This window comes from Zophobas morio, unplaced genomic scaffold, assembly GCF_036711695.1.
Source record: "Zophobas morio isolate AGI-343-1 ecotype UQ-CSIRO unplaced genomic scaffold, CSIRO_AGI_Zmor_V1 ptg000046l, whole genome shotgun sequence".
In the NCBI taxonomy this organism is placed as follows: Eukaryota; Metazoa; Arthropoda; class Insecta; order Coleoptera; family Tenebrionidae; genus Zophobas; species Zophobas morio.
Genome location: NW_026972151.1, coordinates 2,374,385 through 2,392,025, shown reverse-complemented (window position 1 = coordinate 2,392,025; position 17,641 = coordinate 2,374,385). Strand labels below are relative to the sequence as shown.

The window sequence follows — 17,641 nt, the reverse complement described above, 5'->3', positions numbered from 1 at the left end:
CGGCTTTAGAGCACACCGGCGCTCCCTCCCCCGGAGAGGGAGCTGGCGCCCGAGCGACTGCCGCTCCTGACCGAACGCGCCACCCCCGGCGGCGTGAAGGTCGCAGCATAAGCTTGGCACCCAAGTACGCCGACACTACACGTTATCGGCGAGATTCCGGACCGACACCGTCCATCCCAACCGGAATTTCGTCGTAACTTGTATCTGTATTTGTACTTGTATCGCGATACTTTTTGTAGATTTTGTTAAACGGTATTTCATCAACAAACTTAAGATCTACATAACGCTCAGTCATCTTCAAAACTTCTACCATACCAGGGTGATCAGGCCTAGCACTCGGTAACCTTTCGGACGAATCCTGTTCGTCTTGCAGCGCTTTCGTTTGAGTTCGGGTGGTTACAAAAATTTTTAGGTTTATATGGTTTGATAAACTAACCAAATCTTTTGAATGTATTTCTACACGAGATAATGTGTCCGCCACAACATTGTCTTTTCTTTTCACGTGTGTTAGGGTAAAATCGTATTCTTCTAATTTTAATCTGAATTTTGTAAAGGCCGATGAACTGTGAAAATTTGGAAATGTGTACCGAATAAATATGGCCTAAAACTAGTAACAGCCCAGACAATAGCTAATAACTCTTTCCCTATTGTACAATATCTCTGCTCGGCCTTATTCAAAACTCTGCTAGCAAATGCGACTGGTCTACCGTTGCTATTACATAAAAGTGTACCTACAGCAAATTTTGACGCGTCTGTCCATAATTTGAATTTATTAGGAGTATTTTCAGTAAAATCTGGAAAATCTAAAATAGGTGGATTAATCAGAGCTGTTTTGAGTATTTCGAAAGCATGTTGGCATTCTTCACACCATTCGCATTTAACTCCTTTTTTGGATAAATTATTTAGTGGCTTTGCGATTTCTGCAAAATTTTTGATGAATTTACGATAATAATTTGCAAACGCTATGAATCGCTTCGTCTCACTGGAATCCTTCGGAAGGGATACGCCCGCATAATACGTATCTTCTCAGGATGTGGAGAGACTCCATCAGCTGAAATTAAATGACCCAAATACAATTTTTACTTCCCGAGCGTAAGCAAAGGAAGTATTGTAATCGAGCCCGTCGGCCGACTCTCTACTTTTACGTTTTCTCGATCTTTCATGACCCCTAGAAGACGAAGAAATAGGTCTCCCATTTCCGTCTGTCTGTCCGTCTGTCCGTCCGGCTGTCCGTCCGTCTGTCCGTCCGTCTGTCCGTCCGTCTGTCCGTCCGTCTGTCCGTCCGTCTGTCCGTCCGTCTGTCCGTCCGTCTGTCCGTCTGTCCGTCTGCCGTCCCGGATTTTTATTAGATAGATAATCTCCGAAAGTACTCGACCGATTGTTGTGAAATTTTGTACTTATATTAAGAATATCATGTAGATGGTAAAACGCTAACCAAAATTTGTCTAATCATCCCCACCACTAATGCGATGACGTCACTTCAAAATTGTACATAGTAAATGGGTTTTCAATTGTATAAAATAACATAGTCCTACACATGTAGTTTACAACTCTGAATCGACTTTTCACCCGAAACGTCCAGATTTTTGGAAAAAAAATCAAAATTATAAAACAACATTTTGAAATTTAATTTTTAATCTGCTAACCAGAATGCTTTGAAATGTTGCAGATGTTTTAAGGCTATAAAGAGCATCATAAATCTTTAGTCAAAAAATATTTGCTTATCCCCTCCAAAAACTTGATGACGTCAGTTCAAAAGTTTGTGGAATAAATCATATCTAAAATGTACAAAATATGATGAGTCTGTACTTGTGATCTATCACTCCATTCATATTTTTTGGATTTGCATATACAGCGTGACTCAAAAAAATTAATGAATGCGTAAATATATTTTATTGATTTAATCAGGAACTACAAAACGGAATGCTCTGACATCTTGCAGATGTTTTAAGGTTATAAAGAGCATAATAAATGTTTAGTCAAAATATATTTGCTTATCCCCTCCAAAAACTTGATGACGTCAGCTCGAAAATTTGCCGAATAAATCATATCTAAAATGTACAAAATTTGATCAGTCTGTACTTGTGATCTATCACTCCATTCATATTTTCTGGATTTGCATATACAGGGTGATTCAAGAAAATAAATGAAAGCGTAAATTTATTTTACTGATTTACTCAGGAACTACAAAACCGAATGCTTCGAAATCTTGAAGATATTTTAAAATTATCATAAGCATGGTAAATTTTTGATCAAAACGTATTTGGTCGTCCCCCCTAAAAAATTTATGATCTCACCACAAAATTTTGCTGAATAAATCCTATCTAAAATGTACAAAATATGGTGAGTCTCTTCTTGTGATTTATCATTCCATTCAAATTTTTTCGATTTGCATATACAGGGTGACTCAAAAAAATTAATGAATGCGTAAATTTATTTTATTGATTTAATCAGGAACTACAAAACCGAATGCTTTGAAATCTTGCAGATGTTTTAAGGTTATAAAGAGCATAATAAATTTTTAGTCAAAATATATTTGGTTATCTTCTACAAAAAACTGATGACGTCAGCTCAAAAGTTTGCCGAATAAATCGTATCTAAAATGTACAAAATATGATGAGTCTGTACTTGTGATTTATCATTCCATTCATATTTTTGGATTTGCATATGCAGGGTGACTCAAAAAAATTAATGAAGGCGTGAATTTATTTTATTTTATCGATTTAATCAGGAATTACAAAACCGAATGCTTTGAAATCTTGGGAATATTTTAAAGTTATTATAAGCATGGTAAACTTTTGTTCAAAATGTATTTGTTCATCCCTCCTAAAAAAATTAATGACGTCACCCTTAAATTTTGCTGAATAAATCCTATCTAAAATGCAAAAAATATGATGAGTTTGTACTTGTGATTTATCATTCCATTCATATTTTTTAGATTTTCTTAAGAGGTGGTTCAAAAAAATTAATGAAGTCAATTTATTTTATTGATTAAATTAAAGGCAACACTTATTATTAGTATTACATCCCAACCAACCCAATTTGGTAAAGGTGATTAAAGGAAAAACTCGGTTGAAACATAAGGGTAGCACGCTTATTTACATCGACTTTAACATTACAGACCTGCATTTGTTTTATGCGCTCACTTGGTTCCGCGAATGTGAAATAGACATGTTTATAATCAACCAATTGTGAATTTCACCGTCAAGAATTAAAATAAAACCCAATGTTTTATATAATAAGCGGAAGTCGAAGCAATAAAACCGATGGTCGTTTTGTTTACAGTTTCTCTGTTTGACTCTCACGTATGCTGTTACGCTTGTCATCTTAAATTAAGAATGTTTATACATACACGATTTTCAGTTGCCTCTGATACGTAGGTATACGTGAGTAAATTGTTTCGTTATTTTATTGATTATTACAAATCAATATTCAAAACGACCCAATTCATTTTCCCGAAAATTTGAGAATATAATAATTTTATTCTTAGTATTACACTACATCTATCCCAACTGATATACGTGTCCTTGCAAAAATGTTGATGACGTCATCGCAATTTTTTTTTAAATTCCCACTACAAAAATGTAATGAGAAAAAAAACACAATAGGCATGCAGTCGTCAAGTTTCCGACAGCGAGGGAAGTACTGTCTAAACTCTTTAGACCAATTTTTTTTAATGGCAAATTCATTATGAGTGCTAATATTAACGTTTCCTACCATTGTTAAATTATTACAATTATTTTCTGTCATACACGAAGAGGCTTCGCAGTCAACCATTTTTTTAGAAGTATTGAACTTACGTTGCACTGATTTTTCCACATATGATTCAGCGATAGTAGACCTTTGCCACCTAATTCCTTTACTTCGGCAATATCACTAATCTTTTCAGATATTGCCGCCTTTATTGGCCAAACCAAAACTGTTGCTGAACTACGTCGAGAAGAGTGGCCGGTGTATTTTTCAGGTTCCGAAAGTCCCAAAAACGTTGCAATTATTTTGGAAACCGCAGAAATCTTATGTATGCCCACTCTCTGAGTACTACATTTTCCACAATTATAGAAAATAAAAAAGTTATGCTGAGTATACTTAGGACTCAAATTTTTGTATTTATTCACAATATCAAAATAATTAAATCAACCCTCAGGGACAACAGCGAAAAATTTGGATTTATAAGTTTTTGGTTGATTAATTGTCATCATTATGACACGTTGCTCTTTTCTAATATTGTTTGTAGGTAAATCGTAAATTTCGTCGCATCGGGTGGTCCCAAATAAACCAAAATTGACCACTACCCAATAATAACAGTAAACGTCAGGCTGTCCTCTTGACATGGACTTATTTTTACCTTGCGCATTAAAAATTGATCATCTTCGGCGTCCTGAAAGAAAATTTTCAGATTGTTACTCGTCAAAACTTCTGCTATTTTACTACATGTCCAACATTTTTTCTTTTTTAAAAACGTAAGTAAATAGCTTGCCATAACATTTTATATCTATGTTCTTATTGACATTGATATATCGTATGGAATAGTATACCCACAGAAATGAAAAACTGTGCTTCGTGAACTAAAAAGCAAATAAATACACTTAATAAAGTTAACTGCAATAGTGATATTATTATTATTATTATTAATACAAAAATAAGGATGGAGGTAAAACCTATGCAATAATAATTTCAATAATAATAATAATAATTATATGTAATAAACTTACAAGCTGTTGAAAATACGCCAGAAGAACATTTTCATGAACTATTTCTGCACAATTATTAATTTGCTGGCACTGCCAGTCACTATAACATTTTTCGTACCTTACTTTGGACTTGGTTGAAATAAGAGCTTGAAGAGCTTCTTCAGCACTTTCCACCTCGTTTTCAGATAAAATAGCTCCCGTCGTTTTATTCACAATGACTTTGATTTTTAAGGAAAAAAAATTTCAGTAATTGTAAGAACTGGAAGCTGGTCACCTGTAACCGATAAACTATTGAACACACCACGGTTGTTCCTATGTATGTTAATAGCTATTAAGTAATATGTTATTAGTTGCAATAAAGTTACATTACTAGCATTACGAGCATTACGAGGAGGAGCAAAAAACCGAGATTACCTAAACACAGCTAAGTATAGTGGACCAAGAGCTATAAGGTTATATGGCCATCATAAAATCATCCTATTGTGTCGAAGTTAAGTTGTTTACAATAGAAAAGGTTTTAGGGTCGTAAATAACGTGTCCACTGCAGCTCGACCGCCTGTTGTGGTTTCGTTCAGGGGCGGCTTTCACTAAATATGAAAATCCACCACTCCACTATTTCTTTACTACCTCCAGCCGCTGAGGGTTCCGAAATAACCACTCGCTTTGAAAGCCGGCCCTGTTAAATATGAGCAAGAAATGTTTAGAAGACGATTTATTGCCAACCGGTAAGCTTAGTGCGAACTGTTACGGACCTCCTATTTTTATTACGAATATGTTACAATATAATCAATTAATGTTAAATTAATGTAAATCTAGTTCACAAGTTCCCACTGTTTGCATTTAGTATTTGTATTCAATGACTGTATTTGTATTTGATAGCTGTAGTTCTCCGTAACTCATGTGACTGTTATCAGAGATCAAGTATTGTACTTTCTTTGTTTCCAAGACATAAATTGGTGATCAGTGTGAAGACATTCAGAATATAAATAATTAAAAGTTAATTACTGTCGGTGCTGTTTGGTACGCCTGATCTTTGCGATCATAACTTGTCGACTCGTTCCTGAATAAAAGTAGTATTGGTGAAGAAGCTGTCTTAATTACTAAATTTTCCCTACGCGAATAAAAGTAACGTGGTGAATAAAAGTGTCTTCTAACAAATTGGAAGAACCCTTTGTTGTGACCGAGGTCTACAACATCTTTCTGGTGGCAGCGGTGGGATAGGCTGATTGACGGATAGGCAGATAGGCTGATAGGCTGTTACTGCTGAATTGCGAGCAATCATCGCAGTTAGTCAATCTCATAATCAAGAGGACACCTGGTAGCTGACGAGAACTTCACATTGGCTCTTTATTCTCGAGAGAAGGAAAGGTCCGGTACTACAAGAGTCACCCAACAAGGAATGAAGATCACGGCATTCTTACTGTAAGAATATTTTTTCCATTTTTCTATTTCCTTTGGGCATCTGTTTTTTACGAAATAACTCCACTGACTTCATCATGGCAGAAATTGAATTACCGTTTGCTGAAGCACTTCGATTAGTTCCAGAATTTGACGGTCGTAATTTAGATTTGCATGCATTCATAAATAAGTGTGATTTTGCGATAACCAGTGTTAAAGAAACTGTTAAACCTAGTCTTTTGAAAGGCATTATCACTAAGCTGTCAGGCAGGGCGTTAGATGTAATTAAATATCGGGAGATAACACAGTGGAATGAACTTAAGTTTATGCTGGAGGAAAGTTTTGGTTGGAAGAAAACTATTTCTTATTTACAAATGCAATTGAACTCGTGTGTGCAAAGTCGTAATGAGGATGTAAGGTCGTACAGTTTAAGACTAGAAGAATTACAGTACAAATTAATTAATGCAAGTTGTGAAAATAAGACTGAAGCTGAAAGCAAAACTATTTCTACCTAAGGTACATTAAATCTTTGGCATTAAATATTTTTCTGGAAGGTTTAGATAACTCTATAAAAAATATTGTAAAAGCGCGAAATAATCAATCGTTAGCTGAGGCTCTCCAAAGTGCTATTGAGGAAGAACGAATTACTTTATTTAGGCCTAACCCGCGGAATACTACTTCTAATAATAATTTTTCTAATTCTAACAGTAATAAAACGTGTCACTTTTGCAACAAAAAGGGACACATAGCCAAAGATTGTCGTAAGAAAAATCAAGGTCATAATTCGAATAATAACTTTAGCTACTCCAGAAATTTTTCTCAAAATTTTCCTAATCGAAATAATAATTATGTTCCAAAATTTGAATCGCCCAGAAATAATATTTTAATTTGCAATTATTGTAAAAAGCCCGGACATCACATTAATGATTGCAGAAAACGAAAATATAATATGAACAAGCCACAAAGCCATGAAGGTACCTCTAATTCGCAAAATTTCCATAACAGACCGCAATCTTCAAGTTCAGGAGCTCAAAATACCACGCAAAACATTAAGCCAAACGTTTTATATTTGCAAACTCTAACAAATGATCATTTACGTTTAAATTCCGACTCTTTTGAAAGACCTTGTGATTTTTTAGTTGATTCTGGCGCTGATCTCAATATAATAAAAATTAATGTTGTAACAGACCCTACTGTTGTTTACAGTGAAACCACATTTTTAGCAGGTATAAGTAATGAACCCGTACCGACTTTAGGTTATATCAAAGTAAAAGTTAATGATCAGTCAGATATTGTAAAATTCCATGTAGTATAACCATCGTTCCCAATTCCAAAGGATGGTATTGTAGGAAAAAACTTTCTCAAGGATAATGATTTAAATTTAAATTTAAAAAGGCAAATTCTTTTTGATAGTAAAAGTCTAGATAAATTGGTCACAAGCAATAATCCTTCTACATTGAATTTTGAAAATGCTGTAGTAAATGAATCGTTTGATGTACCACCCAGATGTGAAAAAGTTTTTAAAATTAACATAGATTTGCCAAATGGTGATTACGTACTAAGTAATAAGAATCATGAAAAATCGGTTTTAAATGCCGCCTCAATTGTAAATGTAAAAGGTAAAGTTTCATACGTAATTTTATAAAATCCAACGGAACATGAGGTAAAAATTAATACATTAAATATACAAGTGGATTCTCTTAATTTATACAGTTGTTTTCCTTTAGCTACTACCGGTAACTCTCATCATAATGACGATAATTTAGTTTCCAAAAAGCAAAAAGTCATGGAAAATTTGCGGCTAGATCATTTGAATTCAGAGGAACAGAGACAGATAAGAAATATTTGTAGGTACAGACTATTTAGATTTATTCACATTTAAAACGGAGCCATTATCACAAACAGATAGCGTGAGTCATACAATCCCTATGTCAATCACACAAACTCCCATTAAGGTCAAACCCTATCGTCTACCCCATTCTCAGCAGTGTGAAATTAACACTCAGGTACAAACAATGTTAAAACAAGGTGTAATCGAACCTAGCTCAAGCGCTTGGAATTCCCCAATTCTGTTAGTACCTAAAAAGGCCGATTCTTCAGGCGAAAAGAAATTTCGAATTGTTGTGGATTTTCGTAAGATTAATGATGCTACCTTAGGCGATGCCTATCCTTTACCAAACATTACTGACATTTTAGACCAACTTGGCAGAAGTCGTTATTTTACCGTACTCGATCTAGCTTCTGGTTTCCATCAAATTCCCATGGACCCCACTGATGCTGAAAAAACTGCATTCAGTACCCCTTTCGGTCATTATCAGTACAAAAGATTGCCAATGGGTTTAAAGGGTGCTCCTGCGTGTTTTCAGAGATTAATGGACAGAGTTTTGATTGGGATACAAGGCGTTAAGTGTTTTGTTTACTTAGATGATATAGTAATTTACGCTGAGAATTTGAAAGAACACGAAATTAAACTAAAAGAAGTTTTTAATAGACTTATAGAGAGCACAACCTAAAATTACAACCTGACAAATGTGAATTTCTCAGAAAAGAAGTTAGTTATCTAGGTCATCTAGTTACAGATAAAGGCATTCGACCAGACCCGGCAAAAGTTAAAGCTGCTCAAGATTTTCCTGTTCCAACTAATGTAAAACAAATTAAAATGTTCTTAGGGCTAGCAGGATATTACAGACGTTTTATTCCGAAATTTAGTCACATTGCAAAGCCTCTCAATGACCTACTAAAGAAAGACGTTAGTTTTCAATGGACCTCTAATCAGCAATTAGCTTTTGAGGAACTAAAAAACATTTTAACGAATGACATAATTTTGCAGTACCCAGATTTTACTAAAGATTTTATTTTAACTACAGACGCTTCCGGTACAGCGATTGGCTCTATTTTATCACAGAAAACTGCTAATGGTGACCAACCTGTGGCATATGCTTCACGCACTCTTAATAAGGCTGAATGAAATTACAGTACCACGGAAAAAGAACTTCTTGCAATTGTGTGGTCAGTTAATCACTTCCGACCCTATTTATTTGGTAGAAAATTTAAAATTGTAACAGATCATAAACCGTTAGTTTGGCTTTTTAATGTTAAAGATCCTGGGTCAAGATTAATGAGATGGCGATTAAAATTAGAAGAATATCAGTATGAAATAGTTCATAAGGCAGGTAAATTGAACGATAATGCAGACGCTTTGAGTAGAATGTATCCCGTGACGCGTAACGATAATAATTCAATTTTTAATTTGAGTCCTGATATTGCTATAGTCGATTTCATTTGTGTAAATAATGTTAAAACACCATTATCAAAACAAATATTTGAAAGATATCCGGAAGTTAAATTTCTTTTACATGAATCCTTATCTGCTAACAACAACGACATAATTCACTTCATTGAAAACGAAGATTTTAAATTTTTGTATGTTCTTATCAAGAAAAATGAGACGGATAATATCGAAACCGATGCATTAACAAATATTGCTATAAAACTTCAGCAGTACTGTATTAAAAATCGCATCTACAACCTTAGACTTTCCGAAAATAACCTCTTTGCATCAGAGCAATGGCAAATATTTAAAACCAAACTTAATGATGTTTTCCGTAGTCGTTCTTTTACATTGCAATTTTGTGAAAATAATAGAGAATTCTCTAATGAAGAAAAATTGGAAATAATTAGAGAAAATCATTGTTCGTTAATAGGGGGACACAAAGGTATTAAACAAACAATTAGGCGAATTCGTGAAAATTTTAATTGGGTAAATTTAAAAGTTGATGTGAGAAATTTTATTAAAACGTGTGATGTGTGTCAGAAAGTCAAAACAAGGAATAAAACTGTTAAACAGCCAATGATCATTACAACAACTTCAGATAAACCATTCGATAAGATCTTTTTGGATATTGTAGGTCCCTTGCCATTAACACACAATAACAATAAATACATTCTCACTATTCAAGATGATTTAACAAAGTTTTCGTTTGCAATTCCACTACCAAATCAAGAAACCGAATCAGTAGCGAAAGCATTTGTAGAAAATGTAATTTGTTATTTTGGGATACCAAAATCTATTTTAACAGATCAAGGAGCTAATTTCACTAGTCAGTTATTCAAAAACATTTGCAAATTACTCAAAATTAAACAATTACAGACCACGGCTTATCACCCTCAAACAAATGGAGCATTGGAAAGGTCACATCGAACATTAGTTGATTATATAAGATCGTTCATTGATAAAGACACACAAGCTTGGGATATGTTAATAGCGCAATCTATGCTTTGTTACAATACATCCGTACATAGTTCAACAAAATTTACGCCTTTCGAATTAATGTTTTGTCGAAAATTTATAACTCCTTCATCTTTTTCAAAAGTTGAACCTGTTTACAATTACGATGATTATTTGTACGAAATGAAAAACACGTTTCAGCGAACTTGGAATATCGCGCAACAAAAAATTCTAGAATCCAAACAAAAGAGCAAACTACAATATGATAAAAATGTCTATTCTGAAAACATACATGTTGGAGATCAAGTCTTACTAAAAAATAATGCCAGTAAGAATAAACTAGATACCAGATGGTTGAGTCATTATGTTGTTCAATCCGTAGAAGATAACGATAACTTAATCATCGACAAGAACGGTAAACCATATCGTACTCACATTAATCAAACCCATAAATTCTTTTGATTCACTTTCACCAAACAAGTGAATCCCCTCTTTTTCGCCCCATCATTTCAAAACACTTCCCACGTCACAAACTCCACAAGCTCACTTCAAAGTTTTCATAAATTCGGTCGATTTACATTTTGACTCTCTCTGTTTTCGGAATAACCCTTTCTTGGTGTCCAAAGCGAATAACAAAATTCCATTTGTGACCACGCCTTTATACCTTTCGTTAATCTCATTTTTCATTTGCAGGGCCATCGGTCTTGTCATGGGCAATCACTATTATCAAGACGAGCCGTTTGCTTTTCAACCCGGCGTTTATTTTGAAGCCCGTGAAGAAGTTTACATTAGTAACGATAATTGGCAACTAATAATATATACCAACATTTCTGAACTTCTAACAAACACAAATTTGGATAATCAATGGCACACTATCTCTGCAGTTGCATGCTCTAAAGTCCGTGATAACGTAGCTCTTAATATTTGTCAAACATATGAAAAAATTATTTCTCCTACATTTGATAGATTAAAAGAAAAGGTTAAAAATTTAATGGAACTCCTGGGAGAGAACAATGAACCATCTAGATTTAAGAGAGGTCTTGCAAATTTTGTTGGTGAAGCTAGTAAATTTTTGTTTGGTACTTTAGATAATGATGATGCTGAATATTATAACGAACAAATACGTAAATTTTCGCAACGCGAAGAAACCATAATGCAACTACTAAAACGTGAAACTCACATTGTTCAATCAACTTTATCAAATTTTAATGACACTTCGACTCAAGTTTTAAAAAATGAACAAATCTTACATGAAACGTTAGTAGCCACTGTAAGTCAATCAAATAAACAACGGAAGGAAATAGATCAGTTAAAAGTAATCGAAAAGCTAAATAGTTATTATAATTCTTTTTCCACCTTGTTATCAATTTATCAGTCAGAAGTAGAAAATTTAATGCAATCTGTTTTTGCTGCAAAATCTGGCCAGTTACATCCATCAGTAATAACACCTATCAAATTAATTGCGGAGTTAAATAAGGTAGTTCCATTTCTTCCTCCAGGTACACAATTTTGTGGATCCCTTGATGCTAACGACATTCATAAAATCGTGAGTGTGGTTGACATGCATGTGTACTACAGTAAACGCACTTTAGTCTACATAATTGATATTCCTTTAGTTTCTCCAAATTCTTTTAGGCTATACCACCTAATACCTTTACCTTCAAAACAGACTGATAATCTTTTCTTATACATAGAACCAACTCATAAAAATACAAATAAACTATTGTAAGAGATTCGAATATAACTAGATTTGTAAGCAAGAACAAGCTATATTTTCCTCGCACATGCATGAGTCATGCGAAATGAAATTGTTCTCTTACACCATAAGTGTTCCAAAAAATTGTCAAACAAAACTTGTCCATTTAAATTCTAACTTATGGTATAAACTTTATAAACAAAATGTTTGGTTGTATACCACATTATCTCCTGAATATCTAATAATTAACTGTAAGAATCATAGCACCCCATTTAACATCAAATTGCAAGGCAGCAGATTGTTCAAATTAGATTCAAGTTGTCAAACTTTCACGAGTCAATCAGTATTAGAGCCTAAGGAATCTTTATTGTCTACTGTCAACTTTAATTATTTACCACCTTTTACCTTAGATTTTAATCTGTGTTTAAATGAGACCAATAATGTTAGCAATAGTACAGACTTTTCCCTGTATGTACCTAGATTGTATAATATTCACAATTACCATCAGTTAAATTTAGCTAGCAAAAGTTTTCAAGAAGTTTCCAGTTTAATTGAACAAACTGAACGAGAATCCAATTATGTAAATACATTGTCTCATTACTCATTGTTATTTTATATATTTATACTCATTATAATTGTTTACATATCTTATAGATTTATTTATTGTTACTACAAGAATTGTAAAGACGATAGGATCTCTAATCAAAATTCCGTTATAAATAATATTGTATCACACTGTTGTAGACGAAAGAGACCAAGCAAAATTCCAACCCAATTCCAGATGACAGGGTTGATGCACCATCAGTCTGGAGAATTGACGACTGATGACGATGACAATGAAAATGGCTGTCAGTCGCATTATCAGCCACCCTCTACTCCAACTGGACACAGTGGACGGAAACAGCAAGAATTCAGCCCGCAATATAAATAGGATGAATTCTTTTCTAAGGGGGGAGGTGTTACGGACCTCCTATTTTTATTACGAATATGTTACAATATAATCAATTAATGTTAAATTAATGTAAATCGAGTTCACAAGTTTCCACTGTTTGCATTTAGTATTTGTATTCAATGACTGTATTTGTATTTGATAGCTGTAGTTCTCCGTAACTCATGTGACTGTTATCAGAGATCAAGTATTGTACTTTCTTTGTTTCCAAGACATAAATTGGTGATCAGTGTGAAGACATTCAGAATATAAATAATTAAAAGTTAATTACTGTCGGTGCTGTTTGGTACGCCTGATATTTGCGATCATAACTTGTCGACTCGTTCCTGAATAAAAGTAGTATTGGTGAAGAAGCTGTCTTCATTACTAAATTTTCCCTACGCGAATAAAAGTAACGTGGTGAATAAAAGTGTCTTCTAACAAATTGGAAGAACCCTTTGTTGTGACCGAGGTCTACAACAGAACCACACAAAGGGGGTATTTATTTGCGGTCAACTACTTTTATGATGGTCATATAACCTTATACCTTTTGGACAAGTATACATCCCCGAAGTGTCATCTACCTGACATGAAATAACGAGCATTACGAGGAGGAGCAAAAAACCGAGATTACCTAAACACAGCTAAGTACATCCCCGAAGTGTCATCTACCTGACATGAAATAACGCACATAAATGTTTGTAAAATAATCGTGATAAAAATCAAAACGGATTCATAAACCACAAGCACAGGAATATGTTACTTTATTTAAATAGAAGTTACTATGAAAAAACTGACTTTATGTCATTTAATTGTTGGTGGGGATCATTGAACAAATTTTCATTAACATTTTACATCTAATAATATTCTTAAATCACATATACAATTTTAACAACAATCGGTCCAATAGTTTCGAAGATTATTTCTCTAATAAAAATCGATACAAACAAACGACAGACGACAGACGGAGAAACGGAGATACGGAAATGAGAGATCTATTTTTTCGTATTCTACGAGTCGAGAAAACGTAAAAGTAGCTATTCGTCCGTTGGATCCTAGTGCAATACTTCTTTGCTTGCGATCGGTAAATTATAAAAAGACTTCATCTACATTAAATTTTATTAAAAAATCGAATTTTATTTTTTCTATAATGACGTAAGTAATCAACATTTTTACCCGTTGCCCTTGTGATAAAATCTAGTTAACGGTTAATGACTTTATAGGAACAACCGTTCCCACAAAATCACGTGATGGACTTAAACGCATTCATAATTTATGTAAATCTGTACAAATGTAAATACGTCCTATCTTGCGTCTACCTGCCTACCTGTCGACCATTCAAAGACCCTTCTTTAACTTCTCCCTCGAGCTCTCAAACCATGAGCATCTAATAAAAATCTGAAAACCGTAACCGTCGCTATTTCTCAAAATCACCAACGATACCCACAATTTAATAACTCATTTACGATGTGGGGCGTGGGAAAACTTGTTTAACTACTTACTAGAACTAAGTTTTCAATTAGATACAGGTTTGGAAAATTGCTGTAATCATTCACCTTGCTACCCATATATGTATATGTATTTCAAATTAACAAGACTTAATTACGAACTTATGTAATAAACCAGTATTCAGTTGGCATAGAACAAACAAATCAAAGTCTCTTTAAAACGTGAAAATATTAATTGATTAACAAACAATTGCTTTAAAAACTTTGTAAGTTAAGCATAATCGACTTTATTCAGAGCTAAGTAAAGACTCATACCGGTGGGTCCACTACTTAGTTACTTCGGAAATTATCTATCTAATAAAAATCGACACAAATCGAATCAGATGTGTGATAACCCAAACTTCCCGCCTTAAATTGACCTTGACAAAGTTTGAAAGGCCCGCGAAAAATTCAAAAAACCAAAATTACGTTTTTTTTTTTTAATGGCGGGAAGACGTTCTTTCATACAAGTGAGCATACACTACGTGCGAGTCGAGAGCGCAAGAAATAATAGACACAATTTTTGGGAGGAGGCTAAAAATCGCACCCCCTCTCTAGGAGGTAAAGGAGCTGCGAGCGAGGGCGACAAGTGGCTGGTCATCTCACCCTCACTCCTCAGCCCCAAAAACCCCCTATGGTTTATTCACCCACATATAATACATCGCAAATGAAACACATAAAAATATGAAAGAAAGAGACAACTGCGAGTTGACAGACATACACATATGGGAAACCGAACAAGTACAAAAACCCTACGTTTATGTTTTGAATCAATGCAAATAAAATTTTGACGATTAAAAAAAACTAACTTGATTGGTGAATTTACAAACAATAAAACAAATTTACACCACGTGGTCCGCGTCAAAAGATCAGATGTTTTCCCGATTAAAAGCCGCAAAAATTCGCCGCGTGAGTTGGGGAAAACTTGGCACCATTGGCGTTACGATTAATTTTCGTTAAACAAAGGCTTCCTCCCTTTTATGAACTACCAAACCACCTAATTTAAACTAGCTCTTACCACGTGGTTATATTCACAAAAACAAACCCAGACTGACTCCTCGCCGTGCTGCCCTCTGTCTACCAAGACGACCACCGCCCTCGAACTTAAACATACATAACTTCCCCCAAGCGCTTTCGCCTGTTGTTAATTAATTTCAGCACAAAAATTTGATTCAAATTCGATCACTACAGATGCGGAGAGACGGCAGACCGCAGACAGATAGACGGAAACGAGAGACCTATTTTTCGTACTCCAGGTCTCCAGGTGTCATAAAACCTTGTCCTTTGGACTTAATTACAATATTTCTTTAGCTTAAGGTCGGCAAGTAAAATTAATGTACTTTGGTAAGAAGATAATGATTCAAAATATGTTTAACTGCTAAAAACCAGTGTTAACTATTTAAATGGCGTTAATATTATTATTATTGTTATTAATTATGTTGACGATTTAAGTAATTAAATACTCCGTTGTGACACTGACTCCACGTCAGTTTGAGACAACGAATTTTTTACAAGTATTTCATTAAATTTTTGTAAAAATTACAACAAATACTACATTGTGTGCCACTGACTACAATACTAACAATAAAAGTGTAAACACCAAAATGAAGTAGAAAATTCTGAAGCATGAACAAAAATCATAGGAAATTATTCCAACGAAACCCGTTTTGACAATCAACTTGGATTCTGGACTCCGATCTACAACTTTTTTCTGTAAACAATGAATTGCAGTTTTTAAATTACTGAAAAAAATCTATTTTATTAAATAGTTACTTCAAAAACCATCATTACCTATCATAAATTATTTTAGTGTTCAAACTACACTGAATTTATTTACTTGAAGGTTAACTCAAACCTGATAAGAGTAATACACAGGTTTCTCTAAAGCAGTATCTACAGCGTTGCTGGACAGCGCAAACATCAAAATAGAAAACTACCTGACTCTTGGGATTTTTGGTCACATTTGACACCAACAATAATTTAAACAATTCACAATGGATCTGATATCAGCAGACGTCGAATCTCAATATGCAAGAGACAAGAATCTCAAAAAAGGCGACATAGAAGCACTTTTAGAATGGGCGAATAAACAAACGCATCTTCCAAAAATTAATGGTAAGTGACAATATTACCACATAATGCTAGAATTTCATTTTCAGAGTTGCAAGCAATTCTTTTCCTTCACAGTTGCTACTATCGAAACGAAGCAGCTAAAGTAACCATCGACAATTTTTTCACAGTCAAAACAACGTCTGACTTGTTTAGAAATAGAGATCCTTTATCTGCACCAGTTCAAAATGCTACTAGTGCTACGTAACTCCCATTTAAATTAGTAATTTTGTTTTTAATCTTTATACCAATTGCAGCCTCTGCACTAGACTTTCCAAAAAAACACCTAAAGGCTATATAGTTTACTTATTCAAGCTGATAGATACAAACCCAAGTAACTTCAATTTTGAGAATATAGTTAGATACGCCGATATGGTTAACACGCTGGAACGATATCAATATGGCATTTCCACGGGTCTCGTGATATTGCTAGATATGACAGGATGGTCATTAGGACACACTGCCAGACTAGGTCCCCTCGCGTTAAAAACGTTTTTCTTTTACTTGCAGGAAGCCGTGCCTGTAAGACTGAAGGAAATACATTTTCACAATGCAGGGCCATTTATTAACACACTTATGAATCTACTTAAACCTTTGTTGAACAAAGCGACAGCAGAAAAGGTACTATAATTGAAACACGATTTATATTATTAACGAATATTTTGTAGATATCTATACATCAGTCACTTGATAGTTTAACAAAATTTATACCTTTAGAATGTTTACCTGAAGATTATGGTGGATCAGAACAAAGTATCTTCGCACTACATGGTAAAGTTAATTAAATTTAAGGACATACTATAGAAATACGATCCTGTTACAGCGAAAATTAAAAAGGATCTCTTAGAAAACAAAGCGTTGTATGAGTGGGAAGAAACGCTCATTTTGGACGAAAAGAAAAGGCAAAGTGGCAAATCAAAAACTATTGATACTTATGGGGCCGATGGTACTTTCAAGAAATTAGAACTTGATTAACATGTTAAATAGTTATGGGGTTTCAATCCTTTGTGTTCTAGGAAGATATAAAAACTACGAAGCATTAGGTGACACTGGTTGATAAATAATAATTCATCAAACCAGTTGTAATACTTAGTTTGTTTCTAT

At 34.2% G+C, this 17,641-nt stretch overlaps 1 protein-coding gene across 1 annotated transcript; it reads left to right on the top strand.

The window, feature by feature from the left end:
• The first annotated feature begins 16,362 nt into the window (after nucleotides 1–16,362).
• On the top strand, nucleotides 16,363–17,522 carry LOC135142415 (retinaldehyde-binding protein 1-like). The gene is made up of 5 exons (XM_064074126.1): nucleotides 16,363–16,543; nucleotides 16,588–16,741; nucleotides 16,795–17,158; nucleotides 17,206–17,308; nucleotides 17,361–17,522. Exons 1-5 carry the CDS (start codon nucleotides 16,423–16,425, stop codon nucleotides 17,510–17,512), a joined length of 894 nt encoding a protein of 297 aa, XP_063930196.1. The 5' UTR covers nucleotides 16,363–16,422; the 3' UTR covers nucleotides 17,513–17,522.
• Nucleotides 17,523–17,641: the final 119 nt, after the last annotated feature.